Source organism: Hyla sarda, chromosome 3, assembly GCF_029499605.1.
Source record: "Hyla sarda isolate aHylSar1 chromosome 3, aHylSar1.hap1, whole genome shotgun sequence".
NCBI lineage: Eukaryota > Metazoa > Chordata > Amphibia > Anura > Hylidae > Hyla > Hyla sarda.
Window position 1 is genome coordinate 147671757 of NC_079191.1, and position 27252 is coordinate 147699008.

General features: G+C 39.4%; 1 protein-coding gene across 1 annotated transcript in view; it reads left to right on the forward strand.

Moving 5' to 3' along the window:
- NAALADL2 (N-acetylated alpha-linked acidic dipeptidase like 2) overlaps window positions 1–27252 on the forward strand; it is an 801196-nt gene that overhangs the window by 219338 nt on the left and 554606 nt on the right. The window contains exon 5 of the mRNA XM_056565215.1: window positions 14325–14472. Coding sequence (XP_056421190.1) covers window positions 14325–14472 — 148 coding nt within the window. The remainder of the gene's footprint in view (window positions 1–14324; window positions 14473–27252) is intronic.

Below are 27252 nucleotides of genomic sequence, written 5' to 3' on the forward strand. Positions count from 1 at the left end.
GGACCTACGGCTGCCATTTTGGTTGTTCGGATCCCTGCTACAGCATCGTGGGTGATCCGATCATCCATTATAACGCCCGCATTGCCGCAGATGCTGTGATCCGTATTGATCATGGCATCTGAGTGGTTCATGGCAGACAGCAGTGCGATTGCTAGTGTTCACCATAACCATGGGGTCCCTGGCTGCTGGGACCTGCCATGCATGATGCGAGCAGCTGTCAAGGGCTCACATCATGTACAGGACTTAAAGTACATCCTGGTGCATTAAGTACCAATGCATCAAAATGTACATTTATGTCCATTGTCCTTAAGGGGTTAAATCATTCTAAAACATGTGTATAAAACAGGTAAAAACACACACATTTTATGTATCTGACTTTAACAATGTGTGTAGGAATAATGTGATAATATTATGGAAAATGAACAAATCTATCAAGTCTGGTAAGTGTCTGATATGCCCTCCCATTGCCGAGATATGTGGGTTTTTAGTCTGTCTAAGAACTCAGGGAATAATCATATGGGAGAAAATTTTATTTTAATAATGGGAGTGATATCAGGTGATGGTCAGGATTATACAGTTAGGGACCCTTGTATTAGGCATACATGCCCCTAGTTGTACAAAATTCAAACCCACTGAATGTATAATACCCCCATCACCTCATTCTCACTCCCAATATTAAAATTAAGTTCACACCCATCTGACCATTCTCTGAATTGACCGACAAACTACAGATCCTCATAAGCCAGGAACAGGAGTATGTATCAAGACACTGTTAAAAGATGTATAACCAGGATAGCCTAGGTTATTTGATGATAATGAAATATATTTATAGTTAAAAGTCCTCTTTAAATGGGTACTCCGGCGCTAAGACATCTTATTCCCTATCCAAAGGCTTGCATTATGGGGGCGGGGCCATGATGTCACAATGCTCCGGCCCCCGTGATCGCCAGTAATAAGACCCGGAGCAAACATGCTCCGGGGACTGATTATAATGGGGTGCTGCGTGCATGATCACGGGGGTTCCCAGCGGCGGGACCCCCACGATCAGGCATCTTATCCCCTATCCTTTGGATAGTGGATAAGATGTCTTAGCACCAGAGTACCCCTTTAAACACCTAGGACACCTTTGACATCAAAAGAATGTTTTTACATATGATTGTTTTTCCTTCTCAATATAAAAAATGTATTGTGTTTGCTTTCCTCCCTATTTACAGCCTTCATTATCTGCCTTCAGTAAAAACTTGCCCCCTGTCTGCAACATTTGCTGCTATAATGCATATCCCTGGATGTTGTTAATGGATATCCCTGGATGTTGTTCATGTTTAAAAAAAATATTAACAAAATCTATCATCAGAAAATAAAATATGTTGACAAAAAGAGTATGTTATTCTGATACTGAGAAAACATTGCGTGTAATGTCAATGTTTTCACTTGTTCATTTTTGCTTTGATTTTCCCATATGCAAATTTGGAAAATCACAATAAAAAAACTACAAAAATTTATACAAATATGCAGTAAAATACAACATGTGACCATAGTCTTAAAATGTTATGTCTTTATAAAACACCTTAAAGGGGTACTCCAGTGGAAAACTTTTTTTTTTTAATCAACTGGTGCCAGAAAATTAAACAGATTTGTAAATTACTTCTATTAAAAAATCTTAATCTTTCCAGTACTTATTAGGGTCTGTATACTACAGAGGAAATGGTTTTCTTTTTGGAACACAGAGCTCTCTGCTGACATAGTTACCACAGTGCTGTCTGTGACATATCTGTCCATTTTAGGAACTGACCAGAGCAGCATATGTTTGCTATGGGGATTTTCTCCTACTCCGGACAGTTCTTAAAATGAACAGAGATGTCAGCAGAGAGCACTGTGGTCATGATCTCAGCAGAGATCTCTGTGTTCCAAAAAGAAAATAATTTCCTCTGTAGTATTCAGCAGCTGATAAGTACTGGAAAGATTAAGATGTTTTAATAGAAGTAATTTACAAATATGTTTAACTTTCTGGCACCAGTTGGTTTAAAAAAAAGTTTTCTGCTGGAGTACCCCTTCAATTGGGATTATAAGTAAAATCACTTTTGTCTCCTACCAATATTTCTCTAAAATTCACACTTTCAATAAGAAAACACATTAAAACTGCACATAGTATGAACTCAAAGTATGGAACAGTTTAGGTTGCTGGCTACTGAAGTCTAGCCAGATAAAATATAGATCGTAAGGTGACCAAAGTGGCGGAACTGCAGTGATGATACTCTGTTCCCTCTCTCTGTAAAGACAGAGAATTTGTGAAAAATATAGGCAGCATTAAAAAATTATTTCAGTGAGAAAATAGAAATGAATATGGCTGAAAAACCATGAATGCTGAATCAGCTAAAACAGGTAAGCAGAAGGCATACACAAGTACATCTACATTATTCCTTAATGATAGCCTACGATCCAATAAATAAGCAAACAAAAAAGTCCCAGAGTGCTATATTAGCTTTATTCTGCTGGTCCGTACAATGATAATGATACTAAATGTATTTATTTTTTGTTTTGTTCTCTACTTAATCACCATAGTCTGGCCGCTATAATTTTTCTTTTTTTATTTATAAAGGGCTTTTCTATTTAATAGTGAGCTGTTTTTTTTATAGTAAAGTTTTATTAGTATTTTCAATTAAACAAACAATAAACAATAAGCTGTAATGTAAAAGAGCACAAGTGAACTAGTGGTAATAAAAGTCAGCAGGTGAATGCATTGCATAAATAATATCAATAACAAAAAAGGACAAGCCAGGACTTTCCTAAAGTATAACACTGCAATAAAGGCTGGTAAACTAAGCCACACATAAAAAGAAGAACAAACAAAACAAAAAAAACAGGAGCTTGTGAAAAGGATAAACAAGGAAGAGAAAGAAAGAAAGGTTATCAGGAAGGAGGAAGTAAAGAAAGGGAAAAGAGAAGGTAAAGGGAATGAAGACAGCAAAGCAGGCACAGGCGAGTGATGATACGAACCTCCCAGGATGGTGTGCACAGATGAGACCACTGACGGGGGGATAAGCTGGCACAGTATGTAAGGGTACACACCTAAAAAAAAGGCTAGGCTGAGGGAAATGGTTAAGTCGTCAAACGTAGGGACCTATATTTGTCTGAGGACAAGAAATTAATCCCAGTCAGCAATGAGTTCCTTCATTCTGTATAAGTGCAAAAGTCCTTGAAACCAAGAAGATGCAGTTGGAGGGGAAGGAGATTTCCACAATCTGGGAATTACTGTTCTGGCCGCTAGGAGCATAAATCTGAGTAAGCGAGCAGGCCATTTTGGGAAAGTACAAGGAAAGACGGAGAGCAAAATGGGGTCTGGTTCCAAACAAAGCCGGATAAAGGTAAGTCTGCGAAGGACCTGAAAGACCTGGGTCAAAAAGGTTAACCAGATATGTAGCACGTCACCCCCTGTCACTCCACATGTCCAGCATACATTTGGAACCCCTAGGGGAGGGGGGCCGTGGTGAGCTGTTATTTTTATTGGTACCATTTTGGGATAGATAGGACTTTTTGATTTATTTTATTCCATGCTTTGAAGGATATGCGATAATAAAAAATGTAATTCTGTCTGTTAAATAATTTTTATCCTTTATGGAATTTACTGTGTAGAATTAATTGTGTCATATTTAAATAATGTAATCTTTATTTGTAGTTTAAATGTAATAATTTAAAAAGTAAATTGATTTAATTTAATTTATTAGGGTTTTTATATTTTGAAAAACTTTTTTTTTTTGTAATGCAATTTTATTGCTAACCTACAAAAGGAGATTTAACAAGGCAGCCATGGAAGATTTATCAAGACATCCCTTCAGGAGGCCCTTGCTTCCATGACAATCAAATGTCACCCTGTGATTGCTTTGTGTAAATATTGATCAGAGTTCTGACAGGTCTTGTCCTGTAACTCCTTAGACGCAACCAGCATCAGAGTCCTCTCCAATGCTATTTATTGATGGTGGGTTTCAGCTGCAGATAGCAGACAGCACCCGCCATGCAGGGAGCAGGATTAGCTCCACTTACGTACTTCCCCACCTAATATATTAGGTACCTATATGTCATATGATGGAAAAGGGTTAAAGGGGTACTCCACTGGAAAACATTGTTTTTTAAATCAACTTGTGCCAGAAAGATAAACAGATTTGTAAATTACTTATATAGAAAAATCTTAATCCTTCCAGTACTTATCAGCTACTGTATGCTCCACAAAAAATTATTTTCTTTTTGAATTTCCTTTCTGACTGACCACAGTGCTCTCTGCTGACACGTCTGTCCATGTCAGGAACTGATCAGAGAAAGATAGGTTTGCTATGTGGATTTGCCTCTACTCTGGACAGTTCCTAAAATGGACAGAAGTTTCAGCAGAGAGCACTGTGGTCAGACAGAAAGGAAATTCAAAAAGAAAATAACTTCCTTTGGTGCATATAGCAGCTGATAACTATAGGAAGAATTAAGATTTTTTAATAGAAGTAATTTACATATTTAACTGTTTAACTTTCTGGCACCAGTTGATAAAAAAAAAAATGCTTTCCAGCAAACAATGACAAATGTCCCTTTATGTTACCAATTAGAGATGAGTGAATTTATGAAAAATTTGATTCGGCCAATTCACGGAATCTTCCGAAAATTTATTTTATTTTATTTGCAGCGAATCACTCTTAAAAACGGCTATTTCCGGGAAACATAGAGCCTCAATAGTGGTGTAGAACACTTTGCCTTGATGTAACACGCATAGTGTGTGTGTGCAGGGTCAGTGAAATAATACTGTTATTCAGTATGACATGCAGATTACAGGCGTTGCTATTAGAATCACTGACACAGAGCGTCTGGATGTTGCAGCAGGGTCGGGAGACCATATGGCATCACAATTGAAGTGATTAAAGAGATTTCCTAATTACATTTTAACTTAATTACAAAAAAAAAAAAAAACATTCTAGTGAGTATCAAGCTGGCGGTCTGCCACAGGTGAGCTACCACCTGTTCCAGCCCCTGCCTTTCAGCGACCCCCCCCCCAACTATGAAACTGTGAATGTTTCTTTTAATCAATTTTGTTTCATTGTTATCGCTCCAACCTATTTCATTGGATTTTTGTGGTAATTCCAGAGGTAATATATGACAACGACTAATGAGGAGGGAATTATTTAAAAATTTAATTTGTCCTATTTGATTTGCTCGTCTCCATTGAGGACCCATTGGAGGCAAGTCTGGTGCCAGAGGCCTCGGTAATTCCAGCTCCAATAGTGAATAATTGCTGCAGTGTATAAATTGCTACAGTAAAAAAGGTCATACTTGTATCTTAAAATCGAGCTGGCAGTCCTCCGCGAGGTGAGCTACCACCTGTTCCAGCCCCTGCCTCTCAATGTCCCCCCAACTGTGAAACTGAATGACGCAGCCTGGAGGTAGTTATTCAATACTTTATACTTTATTCAATAATTAGATTTTTTGTGAGATACCACAGATTCTTTCCGGAATCCAAAAATAATAATGCATTACTTCCCGTGAAGACCTGAAATATTATTACTCTGCACTGCCAGGTATTTTCTTTTGTGCATTTCTGAAGGTTTTAATTTTCATAAATAATTCACTATGCACAAAAAATAAACCTTTGATCCATCAAGAATAATTTGTCTTGTCTTTGTTCAACATCTGCTCTTGTATCAGGCAAGATGCACAGTATGCTGTCAAAAAAAGTAGTAAAATCTGACCATATTCATGTATCCTAAGATATATAGCCCATACAGTATTTACGGTTTTAAAACCTGCAGCAACTCTTAAGGGTGTGTTTGGGACCTGTTCTAGATTTCCTCAGCGTTTGGGGCACAAATTCCACCTTTTGCATAGCAAATATTAAAATCCTCTCCAAATCTGCACCAAATTACGAAGTGCAATTTTTTAATGGATTTTCTGCAGATTAGTGTGTCTGCCATAAGTCTGAACACAAACCAAAACGAGTAAGGACATTTGACAATCTACATAGAAAGTCTTAATCTGTTCTGTGTGAACATAACCTTACCCCTCCACTATTAAAAAAATAAAAATAAATTCATCTTAGCTTCTAAGATGATTATATGTCCGAGCCGGGGGGGGGGGGGGGTTGATTCCCAACAGCACAAGCTATTGGGGGAAAAAATTGTGGTTTATTCCATGGAAAATGTTAGAATTGCAGTAATCAATGTTTCAACCAGCTCATCCTCGTATTTCTTTTGCTTGAGAGAGACCACTATGAGCTACTTACTATAAGACTCTTTTTATCAATAGTCAATTTTTGTGTGCTGTTGGGAGATCTTTCGTTGCTATTTTCTGCTGACAGTTATTAGCCCTTAGAAGTCTATGACCGCTCTACCCCCGCACCTTACAGACGTTGCTCTGCTTTTTTTTAAACACAACATATTCATTGCCAAAATCTTGACACTTCTTGACACTCAGTTACCTCTCTTTTAGTGTATTATGTAAAGTAATTAATTCTGATTCTTATTTTGCTATTGTCAGCATATGCTACTATGTATTGACCAAATACAATATAATGAAATGTAATAAAAATGTAGATCTATGATAATATTTGACTTCAGAATATGTGTCAAAACCATATTTTTTAAGAATGATGATTTGCTCTATGGTTTTATATGTGTCATGCTATTTAACATATCTAAAGCATAAAACTTTATGGTGTTGTAAAATATTAATCCAATGTCCATTAAATATTAATGCCTGCCGGCCAGCGATTGTTTTTCATGTTAACTCACCCATTATCAAAAGTGCTAATTACCTATACATTCATATTATTCAAAGGTATTGTAGTTCAAATATTTATGCATTAGATATATTATAAATGTACACCACACATTTACTAAAACTGTAATAAACTGTCATAAAACTATACATGGCAACCAAAATTGACCTGCAGTGCAAATTTTATAATGCATGTCACTTTATGCTGTTAATACGCTGTGGATTTATTGAGCAGTATGTTAAAGAGATTTCATAATATCTCATTTATGTGCCTAGGAATGTAATACCATGTGTATTTTATGCACATAATTCTGCTACACAAAATTCAGAGCATGTCCATCCAACCTTGCTGTCGAAGCCAGAGCTGGGGTTCAGGTGGTCGCCGTTGATCTATGTTTACTTGTCATATAGTGATGGCATGCTCTACATACACATTAACACTACAGCCAATCACAGGCCTCAGCAATTGTTGTGCTGTACATGTACATAAATGCAGAGGCCAATGATTGGCTAAACAGTCATGTGTATGTTCAACAACATTTAAACTCCAAATCATAGGGAGGAGCAATTACACATGTAGAGGAAGATGCTGTATATAAAGAAAATCTATAAATATCCCTAAGACACATCATTACACGAGTAATGTAAAGTGTTGCAAAATGTATCAACCCCCTCCCGACCTATCATGTACCAGTATGTCATGGGTTGGGTGAGGGGAATATGATGCAGCTGACATCTGCCGGTAATGACAGACATTGGAGTGGGCTCCGATGTCCCTCATTGAAATGGTTAAATGCCGTGATCAATAGCGATCATGGCATTTAAACATTAAATGCCAGTAATTCCTGGGGTCTAGGGGACCCATCTGCAGCTCCGCAATGTAATAGTGGGCTGCAGATTGGTTTCCAGGGTAGAATGGGGACTTACCCATCCTTCCTGGTCCTCAGTGGATCGACAATTGCTTAAGACTGCCTCTGGCAGCCTTAAGCAATCAAGTGCCAAAAAACATAGATCAATGTAATGCAATAGCATTATATTGATCTATGTCAGCCATCTAATGATGGCTTATGATACGCCCCTAGGGAGCCAAAAAAGGTGTAAAAAAAAAAGAGGAAAAAACAAAGTTTAAAAAAAGTTTTTTTAAATAAAAAAAAAATCCTCCCCATAATAAAAGTTCAAATAAGTCCCCCTTTTTCCCATGGTTCAAATAACACACTGTAAAAAAAAATTTAAATAAACATATCTGGTTTCGCAGTGTGTGTAATTGTCCAATCTAAACTACGATTTTCCTGATGCTGCACAGTAAAAGGCGTAAATGCAAAAACATTCTTAACACCAATGTTGCTGATATTTCATCACATCATGTCCCAGAAAAAAGGTAATAAAAGTGATCAAAAAGTCATATATATATATATATATATATATGCAAAAGTGGTACCATTAAAAACTACAGCTCATGGCACAAAAAATAAACCCTAACGTAGCTCCGTAGGTGGAAAAATAAAAAGGTTATAGTAGTCAGAACATAGCATTAAACAAACTTTTCTCTTTTTCAAGTTATACATTTTTTTTTACCCTAAAACTAAATAAAAATTACCCAAGTTTGGTATCGTTGGAATCTACTGACCAATAGAATGAAGATAGCATGTCCGATTTACCATATTGTGAACCCTGAAAAAATGATTGCCCCTCAAAATTGCACAATTCCATATATATTTCAATTTTGCCTTACATATATTTTTATTTTCTGGCTCCGGAATACATTATATGATAAAATAAAGTATGCCAATTAAAAGTACAACTTGTTCCACAAAGAAGAAGCCCTAATACAACTTTGTCAGTGGAAAAATAAAAAGGTTATGGGTCTTAGAATGGGAGGAGCAAAAAATCTAAAAATCGCTGAGTCATAAAAGGGTTAAGTCACAAGAGAATGCACCTGTGCTTATCATCTATATATATATATATATATATATATATATATATATATATATATATATATATGGACTTTTAACATAAGTTTGAGCCCCTATGTAAAATTGACCTATTTTGATCATAAGCCTTTTATCAGGCTTTGGTGATGATGGGAGCATGAAAAGATGGCACTAGATAACACTCACACAATCTGGTAGAAGCACAGCATAAATGAAATGGCCTATTTTCATTAAAAAAATTTAAAAAACATGAAATTGTGGGCTCTATTAAAAGTAATGAGGGAATAATTATATGGGGAAAAGTGAATGGAACAAACATTTTTCCACTCTATTCACATGTCAGATGAAATGGAGAGGAATAAGGTAAATTCTCCATTACATGTCCTCAGTAGTGATGTCGCAAACATAAAATTTTCAGTTCGCGGACCGCGAACGCGAACTTCCGCAAAAGTTGACTTCAATGGGCAGGTGAATTTTGAAACCCACAGGGACTCTTTCTGACCAAAATAATGATTTAAAAGTTGTTTCAAGGGGACTAACACCTGGACTGTGGCGTGCCGGAATGGGATCCATGGCAAAACTCCCATGGAAAGTTACATAGTTGATGCAGAATCTGGTTTTAATCCATAAAGGGCATAAATCACCTAACATTCCTAAATCTTTTGGAATAACATGATTTGGAATAACATGATGCCTTTAGGCATCACATAGTTAGATCCCCCCTTTAGGCAGCACATAAGATTTCCCCATATTAGGCAGCACATAGTTAGAGTCCCCCTTGAGGCAGCACATAGTGGGATTTGAACCCAAGGCCCCAGCGCTGCAAGGCAGCAGTGCTAACCTCTGAGCTACCATGCTACCCTTAGCATACATCTAATATCCACGGTTGCTAAAATGAACAGAGATGTCAGCAGAGAGTACCAGAAAAATTAGGCATGTACAATTGGATGAAAAATTGGGTATTGTCGCAGCCGCAGCTGTAGCAGCCCCCAGAAAATTTGCAGCACCAGAAAAAGTGCAGCAGCAGAGGCCAGAAAAATTAGGCATGTACACCTGGCTGGAAAATCTGTGACAGTTGTGCAAATTGTTTTAATTTGCACAACTGTCACACCAAATGTGATTTGCACTAGTGTGACAATGAGCAAAAAAGTTTGCCAGTGGAGTTCCCCTTTTAAGCAGTGGTCCCCAACCAGTTTGCCTCCAGCTGTTGCAAAACACACGGACTGATATATTTCAGCCCTTTGAATACTGTAGTAGTGAGTTGCTTTAAAGAAAAAAAGCTTGCCAGCTGAGTTCCCCTTTTAAGCAGTGGTCCCCAACCATGGTGCCTCCAGCTGTTGCAAAATACACGGACTGATATATTTCAGCCCTTTGAATACTGTAGTAGTTAGTTGCTTTAAAGAAAAAAAGCTTGCCAGCTGAGTTCCCCTTTTAAGCAGTGGTCCCCAACCATGGTGCCTCCAGCTGTTGCAAAACACACAGACTGATATCTTTCAGCCCTTTGAATACTGTAGTAGTTAGTTGCTTGAAGGAACTTAAGTTTTATACTGGAGTACCCCTTTTACCCAGCGGTTCCCTCCCAATCAGGGTGCCTCCAGCTGTTGCAAGACACATGGACTGATATTTGAGCCCTAAAAAGGGCTTTTTTGGGTGCTGTCATTAAATCAGATGTTACACTAGTGCTTTAGGAGTAAACTGGACCCTGAATACACCACCTAGCAGCAACCTAGCTATCGCTTTCCCTATACAGCAGGAGCAGCTTCTCTGACCCTCCACTTCCTAAGCCTGCAGCATGCCAAATGAGGGTAAAATGGCGTCCGTGCAAGAGGTAGGAGGGTCTGGAGGGGAGGGACTGCTGCTGATTAGCTGTAATGTGTCTGCTGACTATGACTCACAGGGTCAAAGTTTATCGCAATGTTAAAGTATAGGGGGCGAATCGAACTTCACATATGTTCGCTCGGCGATGTGAACGCGAACATGCTAAATTCGCCGGGAACTGTTCGCCGGCGAACAATTTGCGACATCTCTAGTCCTCAGTCTATCCTAGGAAAAAGTGCAGGTCTGTTTCACTAGATTTACACGTATCCACCCCTCTATTGTAAGGGACACAGGTAATTCTGTTTTTTAAGGATACCTTGGTGACATGCTCTGTTCCCCATAGCAAATAGCAAACGTGGTACCAAGGTTCAAAAAGTGAGCCTATACACCTGTAAGATGAACAACTATTGTGGGTAAAGTAAATGCATTATACCAAATGGGCTTTTGAAGTAACAGTTATATCCTCCAAACTTTTATGAGGAGATATGTTCAAAAATGATTTGTTGGATGTCACATAACTTGATTTTTAAAAGCATTTTATACCGTGCCACATCAAGCGTTGGCATGAAAATTAGAATGCTTGGGTTACAAGAAAATGTCTGTAAGTGGGTAGGTAACTGGCTCAGTAATAGGAAACAGAGGGTGGTTATTAGAGATAAGCAAAGTTACAGTGATTTGATTCGTCAAAAACCTTGCTGCTCGGCGTTCGCTGACTCTAGTCTGAATAAATTTGTTCAGTTTTCAGGTGCTCTGGTGGGCTGGAAATGGTGGATACAGTCCTAGGTGACTCTCTTCTAGGACTGTATCCACCTTTTCCAGCCCATCGGAGCACCTGAAAGCTGAACTAATTTATGCAAGCTAAAGTCAGTAACTGCCGAGCCGAGAAGTTTGTGACAAATCGAATTACTGTAAGTTTGCTCATCTCTAGTGGTTATTAATGATACATACCTGTTACTAGTGGGGTACTAAAGGGGTAAATCTGTTGTCGGCTCAATTTTCTTTAGCCCCTTAAGGACGCAGCCCTTTTTCACCTTAAGGACTGAACCCTTTTTCGCAATTCTGACCACCGTCACTTTACGCATTAATAACTCTAAAACCCTTTTACCGAATATTCTGTTTCTGGGATAGTTTTTTTGTGACATATTCTACTTTATTTTGGTGTTAAATTTTCGTCGTTACTTGCATCCTTTTTTGGTGAAAAATCCCAAAATGTCATGAAAATGTTGAAAATGTTGAATTTTTTCTAACTTTGAAGCTCTCTGCTTGTAAGGAAAAAGGATATTCCAAATACATTTTATTTTTATTGACAAATACAATATGTTCACTTTATGTTGGCATCATAAAATGGACATATTTTTACTTTTTGAAAAAATTAGAGGGCTTCAAAGTAGAGCAGCAATTTTCAAAAATGTCATGAACATTGCTAAATCTGAATGGACAGATGTTACAGAACTTCAAATCCCAGCATGCCTGGGCAGTCTAGCCTTTGGCTGTCTTAGCATGCTGGGAGTTGCAGTTTGGCACCCACTAGGAAGGGCAGCAGTAAATATTGCTTACTTCCCCCTTCCTTCCCCCCCCCCCACCGTTGCTTCCCTACCTGCGCCGTGATGTCCGCTGTCTCCAGCGACAACTGTCTCACGCATCTTCTTCTCCAGGTACCAGCCTCCATCTCTGCCCGACATCCAGGGGTGGGCAGAACGGGGGGTTGCCATGGCAACCCACTGTCCTGCGCTACCATTGGTCAGAATTCAGTTCTGACCAATGGCAGGAGATAGGAGGAGATCGCAGCACTGCGACCTTGCTCCTATCCCTCAGGATGATCGGGGCTGTAACTTACAGCTCCGATCATCCCTATTTTACGGGTGATCGGGTCACCAGAGACCCGATCAGCCCGGAATAGGAGAAAATCGCATGTCTGAATTGACATGCGATTTTCTGCGATCGCCGACATGGGCTCATGGTCTCATGACCCCCCTCAGCGATGTGCCGGGATGCCTGCTGAATCATTCCAGCAGGCATCCCGGTCCAGTCCCCAACCGGCTAGTGGCGGGGACTGGAATTCCCACGGGCGTATGCATACGCCCTACGTCTTTAAGGACTCGGGATGCAGGGCGTATGCATACGCCCCACATCCTGAAGAGGTTAAAATACTTATAAACTTGTAGAGGGATTGCATGGTTAACACTTTGACACATTTGATTAACACAAAAGAGGACAGTACTCTTGCTGCAAGTAGATCTGGATACAATGGAGCTTTGGGCTAAGCAGTGACAGATAAGGTTCAATGAAAAAGCCATGCCAGCAATACTGACTAAATTTGAAAACACTAGGTACACTAAATACACAGAAAAGGACTTTTAGTGGACAGTAACAGTAATTTAATGGTAGCAGGCAGACATACAAAAATCATATAAAAAATGGATACAGTTGTACAAATGCCTGGTCAGATCACACATGGAAAATGATGTACAGTTTTGAACACCATTGTACAGAAATACATAGTAGAGTTTAAGCAAATTCATTGATTGGCAACCAGAGTAATTCATTAAATGTGTGGACAAGAACACCACTGCCTTTCAGAGGCAGTATACACTATGTACAAAATGTGAACTCTTGTTTGCAGGTGCTGCAGGACAGTTGGCTATGGCTGATAAGATATTTTTGACTATTAGACACAGGCAATAGGCCTAGAAAGACTAGTAATTGTGGAAGTGCCTATGTTGTGCCGCTGATTGTGGAGTTTTGACACTAAGCTTTGAGAGATGTCAGTGAAAAGTACTGTTGGCCCGTGAGAAGTAGACAAGAGACTTAAACATTAGGGTTCAAGTTTGTCTTACTGCAAGAGAGTCTAAAGGGTTGGAGGCAGCGGAGGTGGACTAAAAGAGGAGAGATGTGGCACAGGGCTGTAAACTGACTGATGTTATTCCGGGTCTAGGAACGTCTGGCTGTGGAGTAAGGTTTGCTAATGCAGTATATGCCAATATTTTAAGCTTGGGAGCTGATGGCTATGAAGAGTTATTTTTTAGGCTGCAGAAGTGTGTGTGTGTGTGTGTGTGTGTGTGTGAGATGTGAAACTGCTACCATACCATCATGTTGATTATTATAATATTACTTTGTTTCTAGAAACTTTTAAGCAATAGTTCAACCTTGTGTGAATGGAACCAGTAAGCTTTGTGCTTTAATTGAAAATTGTAACCATTAAGATGATCCATCTGTGACTGTATGTGAATAAGCACTAAATTGTTTTTAGTTGTTCTGTCAGAATTTCATTGGACTACAATTTTCTTCTTTTTAAGGGCAACCACACAAGTAAGAAACCTATGTTAGGCTACATTCACACTACAGTACATTTGCAGCCTACGGCTGCCGGATCCGACTGCAAATTTTCAAAACTGGGAATTTTCAATTCCTGTATCCCGGCCAGACCGGCACCGAAACCCAATCACTTTCATGAGCCGACCAGAGTCAGACAGCAACTCTGGTCTGCTCATTTTTGTCCCGTATCCTGTTTTGTGACCATACCTAAAACCATAGTATACAACACTTTTAGATCCATTTACAAAACCGAATACTGGGCAAAAGTGAACCGACCAGAGTCACTATCTGACTCCAGTCGGCTTATTAAAGTGAATGAGAAGCTGCGAAGGTCCGGCTGGGATACTGGTTTTAAAATCTCCATAGCGGACCCGGCAGACGTAGTGTGAGTGCAGCCTTACATATTGGTCCATTTGAGCTGTTTTGAATTTCATTTTTTTTTTTTTTTACCATTAAATTAAATATTTCAGTTTAGGAACTAAAATTTATCATATATGCTTTCTTCCAATCTAGATTTCGTTGTTGGAGGAAACTGGATTTGGAGGAGTGCTTATTTATATTGATCCATGTGATGTTCCCGAGACAAAAAACCATGACGAAACATTTAAAGTGTCTTTAAACAGGGAAGGATTTCCATTTACATCCAAGTCTTCTAATTATGGTAAGTTCTTGTTGACCTTGGAATATTCAAATTATTTTTTAATATCTTGATGCCAAAAATGTAAGAAAGAAAATAAATCTTTTCCTTCAACTCTGTATTCGAAGTCTGTGGACATGAGCCAAAAGTCTCAAAAACATAAATAATATATGTCAATCTATCATAAGAGGGGGAAACATTTTGCAAAATACAACAATATATAAAATGACTTAGTTTTAAAAAGCAGATGAAACAAAAACAATATATAGATAAGAAGAATGACTAGAACTACGGCTAAATTGTTATAGAGCTCAGCTGTGGTATCAGAAAGAAAGATGGTAGGGTGACTAATTTCAGTAAATTACAGCATGCAGACACCATTTTTCATCTCAGTTTATTGTAATGCTTAGAGGAAAATAGAAAATCCAATATTTTCTGGATCCTTTCGATGTTATTAAAAGATGTGGCGACATGTCAAGATTCACATTTGCTCAGAAAATAATCACATTTTGTAAACTGGCGACTATTGCTAAAGATATAGAATAGGCTATTTCTGAAATATTAATAAGGTAATATCTACCATTACATTCGGCCTTAATTTGTTTTAAAAAAAGATTGTAAAGATATGTTGTAAAGCCTGGTGAGACACAAGAATCAGCCATCATGTCTAGAGGAAACTCAAGGATGGAGGAAAACTTGAAGCCATATCCTGGCTGTCAGACAAGGTTGTTAGATATTCACAGCATGAAGTACCTTGACAGCTCAGTGGGAAAATAATTGTACATTTTCTCAATATCTTACTATACCTGACCTGATGTTCTGTAAAGTGCCCTGGGAGCTTCTAAACTAAATCGAGCACTTTAGCTCTGGCCTGTTCATTTTTAGCTTGTGAACCAAATAGATTACCTTTTTACAAGTTCATTCTTAAGATGTTTTGTGGTGGATGTATACAATTTTCTTCATTTATGGAAAACAAGTTGGACTAGAGATTTTTTCCATTTGTTTAGGTCAAGTAGTTATTTGTAAGTGAAGTTGTAAAGTTGTACAATAAAGTAAAAAATATGTTCCACCATTATAGATATTCCCTTTTATTACATATTTTCTACAGTAATTGGTTCTTGATCTTTAAACACAATGTAACATTAGACATATTATACTGACATAAATCAGTAGCAATTTTAGAAGCCATAATCTCTCCAAAACAATTCCATTGATTTAATATTAAACTTCATATCATTGCTGAGTAATTTTGGCTGCTCTTAATGGAAGAACTGCTTAAACTCAAATACACATGGGGGAGATTTCTCAAAACCTGTCCAGAGAAAAAGTTGCTTAGTTGCCCATAGCAACCGATCAGCTTACTTCTTTCATTTTTCAGAGGCCTCTGCGAAATGAAAGAAGCAATCTGATTGGTTGTTATGGGCAACTGGGCAAATTTTCCTCTGCACAGGTTTTGATAAATTTCCCCCATAATTTCTAATGTGGTCAGATCAGGCCTTTGACAAGGTTGACCGTTCAAAAATTTTATGGCTTTTTTCACAGTATTTTAAGTATTGGTAGCCAAAACCAGAAAAAAAAATTAATTTTTGTAAAGCCCTTCATGATTTTGACTACAAATACTGAACAAGGCCTTCATCCTTCAGACACTATTTTCTCATGCTGTTTTTTTTTAAGCTGATATAAAAACAGTGAGCATTCCATGTATTTTTTAAACCTTGTTGATGGCTTTAAACAAGTAAGCAAGTACACTTTTCAAGTCCTGTAGAAAAGCCTATGGGTAAAAACACAGTAAAAAACATACAAGACAGAGCATTTTGTATTTCTTAAAAAATATGCCGCAACCAGCGGGGATAAAAAAAAAAAAAAAAAAAACTGTACCTGAACATTTTTCTAATAATTTGTTATAACTTTATATTAAAGTGTACCTGCCGTTTACAAAAACCTTTTATGTAATGTAGATTATACCATTATATGTATGTTTGTAATATACATTGGTTAAAAAATGTCTATATTTTTTGGTGAAAAAAATGCCGTCTCTGCACCTATTGCATGTGTGTCTCTATGAGGAGTTCAAATACAGGAAGTGAGGGAAGGACAAGCAGGGCTCTGTACACTGAGGACAAGCAGGGCTCTGTGCAGGCTCCTGGCTTGTCAATCATCCTGATGTGTGAGCCCGTAGCATGTCACAGAGCCTCAGTGCACAAAGCCCTGCTTGTCCTCAGTGTACAGAACCCTGCTTGTTCTAAGGGCACAGAGCCCCGCTTATCCACCCTAACTTCCTGTATTTGGACTCCTCATAGAGACACACAAGCAATAGCTGCAGGGACAAAAATATACATATTTTTACCAATGTCTATTACAAATATACATATAATGGTATTATCTATATTGTATAAAAAGTTTTTGTTGATGACAGGTACACTTTAACTCTGAATCACATGTAGCATTCAGCTTATCAGCAGCCAGCGACCCCTGTGATGTCACAGCCCTATATAATCGGTAGCCATCTTGTGGCCACTCACATCAGTGTTCTATAGCAGAGCGAGAGGGACAGAGAGCAAATTGTTGCTCAGAAAAGCTGTTTTACAGCAGCGATTCACCTCAAGCCCAAATCCAACCTAGAAGCATTGATAAGGAGAGAGATTGAGAGAGAGTACAATTGTGGGTGTATTACAGCAGTGATTCACCTCAAGCCCAAATTGAGCCTAGAAGAACAGATGGGGAAGGGAGAGAGATTGAGAGAGAAAGTACAATTGTCGGTGTATTACAGCAGCGATTCACCTCAAGCGGCAAGCCCAAATCCAGCCTAAAAGCACTGATAGGGAAAGGAGTGAGATTGAGAGAGAGTGCAATTTTGGGTGTAGTACACAGCGACTGTGTGCTGCAGCACTGGGGTGTACAATAAAGCTAATAGTAGTCAGATAGTTAGGGTGAGCAGAGCACCAAAAGTGTATTGTCCTCTATGAAGTGTAACGTTTGTATATCTAAGTGGTGTACCATTTTGTTCCTGTTAAAGTCTCAAGGGCCTAGTTACTGTGAAAGGCCAGCCAAAAGTACACACCTGCTGGTGTTGTAGACAAATACTGTTTTAAGCATAGTGGAGCGTATTGTACTCCTCTCATATACACACTAAGTATGTCAGGCAGAGAAGTGCCAGGATGTCCACAGAGGAGTGACAGAGGCCTAAATTCATCAGGCAGAGGTCACAGCAGACTAGGGGCGATTGGCAGCAGGAGTCGAAGCGAGAGGCCTGAGCTCCCGTTGTCAGCTAGCAGTTGTGTCTCGACCAGCAACCCATCTGCTGTCATCGATGGGTTAACACGGTCATCCACTTCATCACAAGTGACATCTTACACCCCCAGTCAACAGTTGGTGGTTTCCTCAGACACAATCCCCAGTTGGCATGGCCAGGGAGCAGTCCCTGTCCTCCCATTGCCTCTGTCCTATGCTGTTCCCTCCCCCATAGAAGTATCTTATGCTGTGGGTAAAGCTCCACTATTTAGTGATGGCTAGAGATGAGCAAATTTTTGAAAAATTCAATCCAAATAAATTCACGGTGAATCGATATAATAAAGTATGTGTGTGTTTTTAAATGTTTTCCCTTTTTTTCTTTATTTTTAGGTAGGACTACTACTCCCAGCAGGGAACACACTGTTCCATGATGGAAATAGTAGTCCCTGTACTAATAGACAGATCGTCCCGGGGCCTATATAATGTGTAGATGTGGGCAGCCGGCCGCTCTTCTGTGCGATCCTGCATAATGTTCTGCGATGAGAAGTTCTTCACATCACAGATTCATATTTCCCACAGAGAGCTGTGATTGGCCAAATGGTTCCAGCCAATCACAACTCTCTGCAGGAAATATGAATAATAGGTATATATATATATATATATATATATATATATATATATATATATATCAGGGGACCAGAGAGTAGTGGCCGTGCCCCATATCTATACATTATACAGGACGATCGCTGTGGGTGTCAGGAGTGACACCCGCTGTGATCTTTCCTTTACTGCAGGTACTACTACTCCCAACATGGAGCACACTCAGCTCCATGCTGGGAGCTGTAGTTCCTGCATTAATAGACAGATTGCAGCGAGTGTCACTTCTGACACCTGTTGTGATCTGTCTATTAATGCAGGTACTACAGCTCCCAGCATGGAGCTGAGTGTGCTCCATGTTGGGAGCAGTAGTACCTGCATTTAAAGTGCAACTGTCATGGATTTTAACCCCCATAAACTAGCCCCATGATAAAAAAAAGCATACCTTTTGCTGCTTCCTAGCAGCTTTGATCGGGCTAAAATATGCTTTTTATGAAAGTCAGCAACAGATATTCCCTGTATGTCAGCACTGTGACCGCTGTGTAATTGACACACAGGTCCCAGTGCATAGTCCCCCATACTGTAAAAGAATAAACAGTTTCCATTCTCCTGTGCACAGTAGTGATGCGATGCTGGCGGCAAGTGCTCACTCCCCATGGGAAGCAAAATGCGGTAGGGGAATGAGCTGGCCGCGCACATCGTATCACCACTCTAGGAAGGCACTCTAGGAAGGCAGGAGAATGGGCGACCGGCTCATTCTGCTGCTGCATTGCGCCACGCATACGGCCTTAGGGACCGAGCGCTTGCTGTGGCCGCCCACATCGCATCACTGCTGGGCACAGGAGAACGGGCACTGTTTATGCGCCAACCGCCTATAAGAAGAATAAGGGGCCTATGCGCTGGGATCTGTGTGTCAATCAAACAGTAGTCCCAGCACTGACCTACAGGGGATATCCGACTGTTGCTGACTTTAATAAAAGCATTTTTTTGTAACCTGATTAAAGCTGCTAGAAAGCAGAAAAAGGTATGCTTGAACTGTAATTTATCCTGGGGCTAGTTTATGGGGGTTAAAATCTGTGATAGTTGTGCTTTAAGGAAAGGTCGCCCGGGTGTCACGTCTGACACCGTTGCGATCCTCCTGTATAATGTATCGATGGTCCCCTGCACTGACGTATTTATAGGAAATAGGGAGAGTTTCCTGTGTGGGGCTGCCCTTTTTAGGGGAAGTTTTTGCCCCCACCCGTTACAATGAACCATACATTGTTGCCTCCCAACTTTTAGAGCTCTTTGCATCACATTAATACTTGGTGGTGTAGGTGGCACATGGTGTTTTTTGCACACCTTTCCTTTTGCTTGATTTAAAAAAAAAAAAAATTGCGTACATATATTTTATCCTAAGAATATTATTAAAAGTTGAGTTTTACGTAATGCATATCCTCAATACTTACTTGTGCACACTAACACTTTTACTAAAGAGACCGTTTTCTTCTGCCTACCTGCCTCAGCTACTATTCTGATCATGCCACATGTCTGATGCTACACATCTGATGCCAAGTTCTCGTTTTTTCACCCACCTTCATCACCGGGTACTGGTATTGCCATCCATTGCCTCACTTTGTCACTGGGTCACTTTCAGGACTCCTGATGGTGCTGATGCCACCTCCAGGCTTTATTCTGCCACCATATGTTCTCCTCAAGCTGATGCTAGCTCCAGGCTGTCTCATAATGACACTATATGTTCTCCTCATTCTGCTTCCACCTCCAGGCTGTCTCATTCTGCAACTATATGGTCTCCTCATGCTTCCTCCACCTCCAGGCTGTGTCATTCAGCCACTATATCGTCTCCTCATGCTGCCGCCCACTCCAGGCTGTGTCATTCATCCATTATGTGGTCTCCTCATGCTACCACCTCCAGGCTGTGTCATTCAGCCACTATATGGTCTCCTCATGCTGCCACCAACTAAAGGATGCGTCATTCAGCCACTATATGGTCTCCTCTTGTTGCCGCCAACTCCAGGCTGTGCCATTCAGCCACTATATGGTCTCCTCATGCTTCCACCACTTCCTGGCTGTTTCTATCAGCCACTATAGGGTCTTCTCATGCAGACGCCACCTCCACACTGTGTCATTCAGCAACTATATGGTCTCCTCATACTGATGCCACCTCCAGGCTCTGTCATTGTGTCACTCTACGACAGTGATTCTAATAGTGACACTTCTGATCTGCATGTCATACTGTATAACAGTGTTATTTCATTAACCCAGCACACACCCTATGCGTGTTACAGCAAGGCAAAGTGTACTACACCCTTATTGAGGCTCTCTGTAAGGCAAAAATAGCCGTTTTTTATACAGATTTGCCACAAATAAACTCAAACCTAACCAAATTTTTCAAGAAAATTCGGCGAATCGACAAAAGCAAATTTTTCAAAAATTCGCTCATCTCTACTAATAACATGTCATCTTATGGACTGATGATAAGATATTTTTTGCAAGAAGTTTCTGGTACACTGCAAAATCTAAGGTTTCTTCAATAGTGCAAGATGTCCATATGCTGAAGCAGCAAAACAACCTAACACCTTCAGGTCACTAGAATCAGGTCACTAGTAAGGTGTGTCTGGAATTCTGCTTTTTCTGCAAATTAGAAATTATAGGACCTTTTCTCCAAATACATATTTTTGATTTTAAACAGATTGAGTATTATTCCGGATCATCTGTTACTGCAAATATCAGATGATCACTGATGGATATGCATGGTTTCTTCCTTGTTTCATCTATTCTGTAGGATTTTTGTCCACTACAAACTGAGCTTTAATTGGTAGCAATTGGCAACAAAGAGAGTCTACAAAAAAGCTTACTAAATCCCCCTTTGACCTTAAAAGCATAACTCCTAAGTTTATCTCCTGCCCAATCTTCAGGCATGGAGAGACACAGGCCACACTGAGCTGTCAGGTTTCCAAGGCAACCATTCAACACCCAGCAAGTACCATGCATGTGTCCAATTAATGAAAAATGGGCCTGTGCACTCTTTTGGGGCTAAACTTGAAATTTTGTCTATTTTATAACTAAAAAATCAATCAATGATGTTGATAGGGATGGCCCTTATGTTTCTAATGACTGATCAATATATTAATACTAATATACCATTGCTGAAATGGAAAACTATATTTGTTACCTACCCCTTAACCCATAAACCAGCTTGCAATCTGCTCGTGACTACAATGGAGGCCTTGCCATGATGTCGGCACGATCGAGATAAGAAGTGAAAGACAAAATATCTGACAGACAGAGAACTCTGGAATTTCCCTGTAGAGGAACTCCTGCCAAGAAATTAATGGACACTAGATATGCTAATATATACAGACACAATATTCAAACAACCAATCAAAATGTAACATGCTGTTTTGACGTCATAGCTAAACCTCCTTCTTTGTCAAATGTAAAAACTAAATGTACTTCCTGAATTTAACAGAACTCCTTTGGGGCAGATGCGAGTATGCTGAGAAAGAGTTTATACCAACATCCTATTTGGTGTATAATTCTTGTGTCCACACTTAGCAGTATATAACAGCACAGTCAATCACATTTGAGAGCCTCTCCTAGAGCCATCATTGACAATGTAACACAGCCAAAGATAATAAAGAAATTTGTACAAATCTTCAGGGAGGTGTGATTATTACCTACAACATGAATACGCCTAAAAATTGTAGATAAAACAGCACTTTGATGTATTTTATTTTATTGCAATGGTATCAAACAAGTAGTAATAACCATGAACATATCTAATTAAAGTATTATTTAACATGTTTAATTCTTTCTAATTCAATAACTGAGAATAATACAGGATGAGAAATTAAGGTTTGGAAAGGGAAGTAAATTATTGTTCCATTGTCTATGTCATTAGGAACCCCCTAGGATTAGATGATTTGCTCTGGAATGTTACCATATTTTACAAAGCTGCAATCTTAATTTAACAGATTTGTTGTTTGTATGTTTCTTTTAATAATATATCAAGAATGATTTTGCAAGAAAATATCTGTTAATCATAATGAATTGAGCAAGTGTTCTGTGTAGCCTCCAACCCATCTGTCCATTCCAAAATGATCAAGTAGATGACACCATGTAGTTTTTATATGCTTTTTTTCTGTGCTCAGACACACATTTGATAAACTTAATTTTTATTGTTGAAGTGGTTATCCAGACTTACAAAATTGATGGCATATCCTTAGGAGAGGCCATCACTATTAGATCTGAGGGGGTCTGACTGACTGTACGAATGGGCAGCAAATACCACACTATGTGTTAATATATTTACTATTTCATCTCTGCTTGTCACTTGGTGAGCAGTAATCATAAGGATAGTTTTCATGGGCTTGTTTCCCTGTAAATGTCCGAGAATGGTTTGGAGATAAAACATTCTTAAATATTAAAGGAAACCTGTTATCACATAATTAAATAAGGTTAAGAAAAGACATTTATCTATCCAGTTCGGTCTATTTCCTTTAGTTTTGATCCAGAGGAATGCAAACAAAAACCACTTCCTCTGGAAGAGAGTTCCATAGTCTCACTGCTTTTACAGTAAAAGACCCTTGTCTGTGCCGGTGTCTGTGCTAGACAGAGGATTCCCCTTTGTTATTGATATGGTCCTGGGTATAAATAGATCATGAGAGAGATCTCTCTACTGCCAGCTGATATACGTATACATAGTTATAAGTTCACCCCTTAGCTGTCTTTTTTCTAAACTAAATAACTCCAATTCTGATAATCTTTCTTAGTAGTGTAGTCCTCCAACTCCCCTTATTACTCTGGTTGCCCGTCTTTGAACCCTTTCCAGCTGCTCTATATTTTTCCTGTACACTGGTGCTTAGTACTGTTTATCTGTGTTGAATACTTACCTGCCTAAGTCTCCAGCCTATCCAAATCCATTTTTAACAGTGCATTGTCCTCTATTGTGTTAATCACTTTATACAGCTTAGTATCATCTGCATAGATTGACACTTTACTATACATTCCCTCTGAAACATCATGAATAAACATATTAAAGAGAAAAGTACCCAGAACTAACCCTTGTGGTACCCCACTAGTAACATTGGCCCAAACAGAGTATATAACATTAATAACCACCCTCTGTTTCCTATCGCTGAAGAAGGTATTTACCCACTAACGCACATTCTCCCCCAGCCCAAACATTGACATTTTATGTACCAACCTTTTGTGAGAGACAGTATCAAATACCTTTAAAAAATCAAGATATATGCCATCCAGCAATTCACCCCAATACAGTTCAGACTAGGTAAGGTAATAAGAACATTAAAACACTGTGGCACATGAGTGATAGGTGAAAACACCAGGTGAGTGATAGGAATTGGTTGGAAAACTTTAAGTGTGTGCGCTGACCCTTTAAGATTCAGTAAGGGAGCACATGTGCACCCAAGAGGCAGACCCAGCAGCAATATATGCATTTGTATAGCAGTGAGAAGGTGGGGGGAGCAGCTGAACAGCGTGAAGAAAATGTAATCTAGAAATTTTCACAGATTTTGAGTTTTTTTTAATTTATTTTGTCTCAGAGTGACCTTTGCCTGTAAGGGCACACTATGTATTTATGTAAATTTCAAGAAACACACCTATCGGCTCACCCACTTGCCTTTTATGCGACTCAGACAGAACTGGACTTGAATTCCATAGGAAAATTGCCACAACAAAAGAAAGATGTCCGGCGCAATCTCGATGCAATGCGTCTTTATTTAATGATCAAAGAGACATGGATGGTGCACTAGACTAAGGCCGCAAACCATGGCCGAAACGTATCACCTGTGCACCGTCCATGTCTGTTTGATTGTTACATAAAGATGCATTGCATTGAGATTGCGCTGGAAACCTTTCTTTTGTTGAGGCAATGTATTTATGTATATGCAGTATGAATGTATTTATTTAGTATTGTATTTATTTATAGTATTTAGTATTTATTTAGTATCGATTAACCAACAATAAACTGAAGTTATGCACACAGAGACATAACTAGAATGTAATTTAAATAACTTAAGCTGTAAGCAAATTAGGGAAAGCAGTTCAACAAATTAGAGTGTTACTGTCACTGTCACATAGTTACATTGGCTGTCTAAATTTAGATGAGTGGGCATTTTAAAGTGTTCCCCAGAAAAGTCAAAGTACTACGAGGTGATCAAGTAACATGATTCATATGTTTTGGCTCCGTCAATAAAATGACAACATTGCATTAGCATGTGCTTGTAGTAATTTCCTATGCGGTGCTTGAAACAAGACTAAAGCAAATTATTATAAATAAATAAACAAATAATGGACTGAAGACAATCACTCATATCATAAGGAAAGGCTTAGATACATATGTACATACTTTATTAATTCATGTTATTAAAATAAGCCAATGTGCATATTGAACAGCAGAGTCCACATAAATACAACCTACTGGCCAGTAAGGTGGTAGTCAAAAATAAATAGGTATACAAAGATTCACAACTAAATCCATCAGTGTGTCTGCATCATAATAGGGGGAATTCCCACATCACTGTTCTGACGTAAATAGGCCCCAATTCCTGAAATGAAAGTACTGATTAGCTCCTTTTTATGAGAAATGGACTGTTCTTGTAATTTCCACATGAAATCCACTTAATTTTTCCTCTTCATTTTTACTGCTGTGTGCCTAGGGTAATGCACACCATTGCACTCCTCAGTAATGGCCATGCTTGCACACTTCTGATCTTTACAGTAATGGATGGGGTCTCGGGAACGTGCATTATAGGACATGCACATTAGTGATGAGCGGCATAGGCCATATTCGAATTTGTCATATTTCGCGAATATATGGACGAATATTCGTCATATCTTCGCAAAATTCGCATATTCGTTATATTCACTAATTTTTTCGCATATGTGAAAATATATGCGCATATTCGTCAATATTGAGCCCTCCCTTCTTTAACCTCTTAAGGACCAAGGACGTTCTGGAATGTCCCCGCACCCTGGGCTTTAAGGACCAAGGACGTCCTGGTGTTTCTCCTGTCTCTGCCACGCGCCGGGCAGAGATCGGAACGGCATTCCTGCTGCAATCCTTCAGCAGGCATGCCGTGAAAATGCCGAGGGGGGTCCCGGGACCCCCCCATGTCGGCGATCGCAGAAAATCGCATATCAATTCAGACATGCGATTTTCTCCTATTCCGAGCTGGTCTCTGGTGACCCGATCACCTGGAAAATTGTGATTATCTGACCTGTCAGTGACAGCCCAGATCATCCTGAAGGGTAGGAGTGAGGTCGCAATGCTGCGATCTCCTACTATCCCGTACAATTGGTCAGAATTGATTCTGACCAATGGCAGAGCAGGACAGTGGGTTGCCATGGCAACCCCCCATTCTGCCCCCCCCTGGATGTCTAGGGGATCGTGGGAAGAAGATGGAGGTCGGTACCTGCAGGAGAAGATGCCTGGAGACCCCGATCGTTGCTGGAGACTGCTGGATCCTGGGTCAGGTAGGGAAACTACTGTGGGGGAGGGGGGAATTGAAAGTGAAAGTTAATTCATCTTTACTGTGGCAACCACTAGGAAGGCCAAACTGCAACTCCCAGCATGCCCAGACAGCCAAAGGCTGTCTGGGCATGCTGGGAGTTGTAGGTTTGCAACATCTGGAGGGTCACAGTTTGGAGACCACTGTTACAGTGGTGCCCAAACGGTAGCCCTCCAGATGTTGCCAAACTACAACTCTCAGCATGCCTAGACTGCCCAGGCATGCTGGGAGTTGTAGTTCTATAACATCTGTCCCTTCAGATTTAGCAATTTTCATGACATTTTTGAAAATTGCTGCTCTACTTTGAAGCCTTCTAATTTTTTCAAAAAGTAAAAATATATCCATTTTATGATGCCAACATTGTATTTGTGAATAAAAATAAAATTTATTGGGAATATCCATTTTCCTTACAAGCAGAGAGCTTCAAAGTTAGAAAAATGCTAAATTTTCTAAATTTTCATGACATTTTGGGATTTTTCACCAAAAAAGGATGTAAGTAACACCAAAAATTTACCACCAAAATAAAGTAGAATTTGTCACGAAAAAACAATCTCAGAATCAGAATGATAACTAAAAGCATTTTAGAGTTATTAATGTTTAAAGTGACAGTGGTCATATGTTCAAAAAAACGCTCTGTTCCTAAGGTGTAAAATGACTAGTGCATTAACTCTGTGATTTTTTGCCCATTGAAACCAATAGGCACATTGTGGTCTATGGGGATCTCATGGCATGTAAGACAGTAAGATGAGCAGGACCGTCTCGGCAGCTCAGTGGAATGGGAGACCACCACTGGTTTGAGTCCCGGGGTGGGACAAAGTGTTACAGTGTTGTGGTTAAACTTTACTTTTCTGGAAAAGCTGCTGAGTTGCCCATAGCAACCAATCAGATTGCTTCTTTCAATTTTCAGAGGCCTTTTCAAAAATGAAAGAAGCGATCTGATTGGTTGCTATGGGCAACTGCACAACTCTCCCTCTACACTGGTTTTGATGAATCTCCCCCATCGCCGTGGCATCCCGAACAGCTGCAGGACACAAGGAGGGTCTCCTACCTTGACTCCTTGTGTCCGATCACCAAATGACTGCTCAGTGCCTGAGATCCAGGCATGAGCAGTCAAGCGGCAGAATCATCGATCAGTGGTTTCTTATGCGAAACCACTGATCAATGTTAAAAATCAGTGTGTGCAGTGTTATATGTCCCTATGGGAGCTATAACACTGCAAAAAGAGTTAAAGAAGATCATTTAACCCCTTCCCTATTAAAAGTTTGAATCACCCCCCTTTTCTCATAAAAAAAACCAGTGTAAATAAAAATAAACATATGTGGTATCACCGCGTGTGGAAATGTATGAATTATAAAAATATATCGTTAAGTAAACCGCACGGTCAATGGCGTGTGCGCAAAAAAATTCCAAAGTCTAAAATAGTGCATTTTTGGTCACTTTT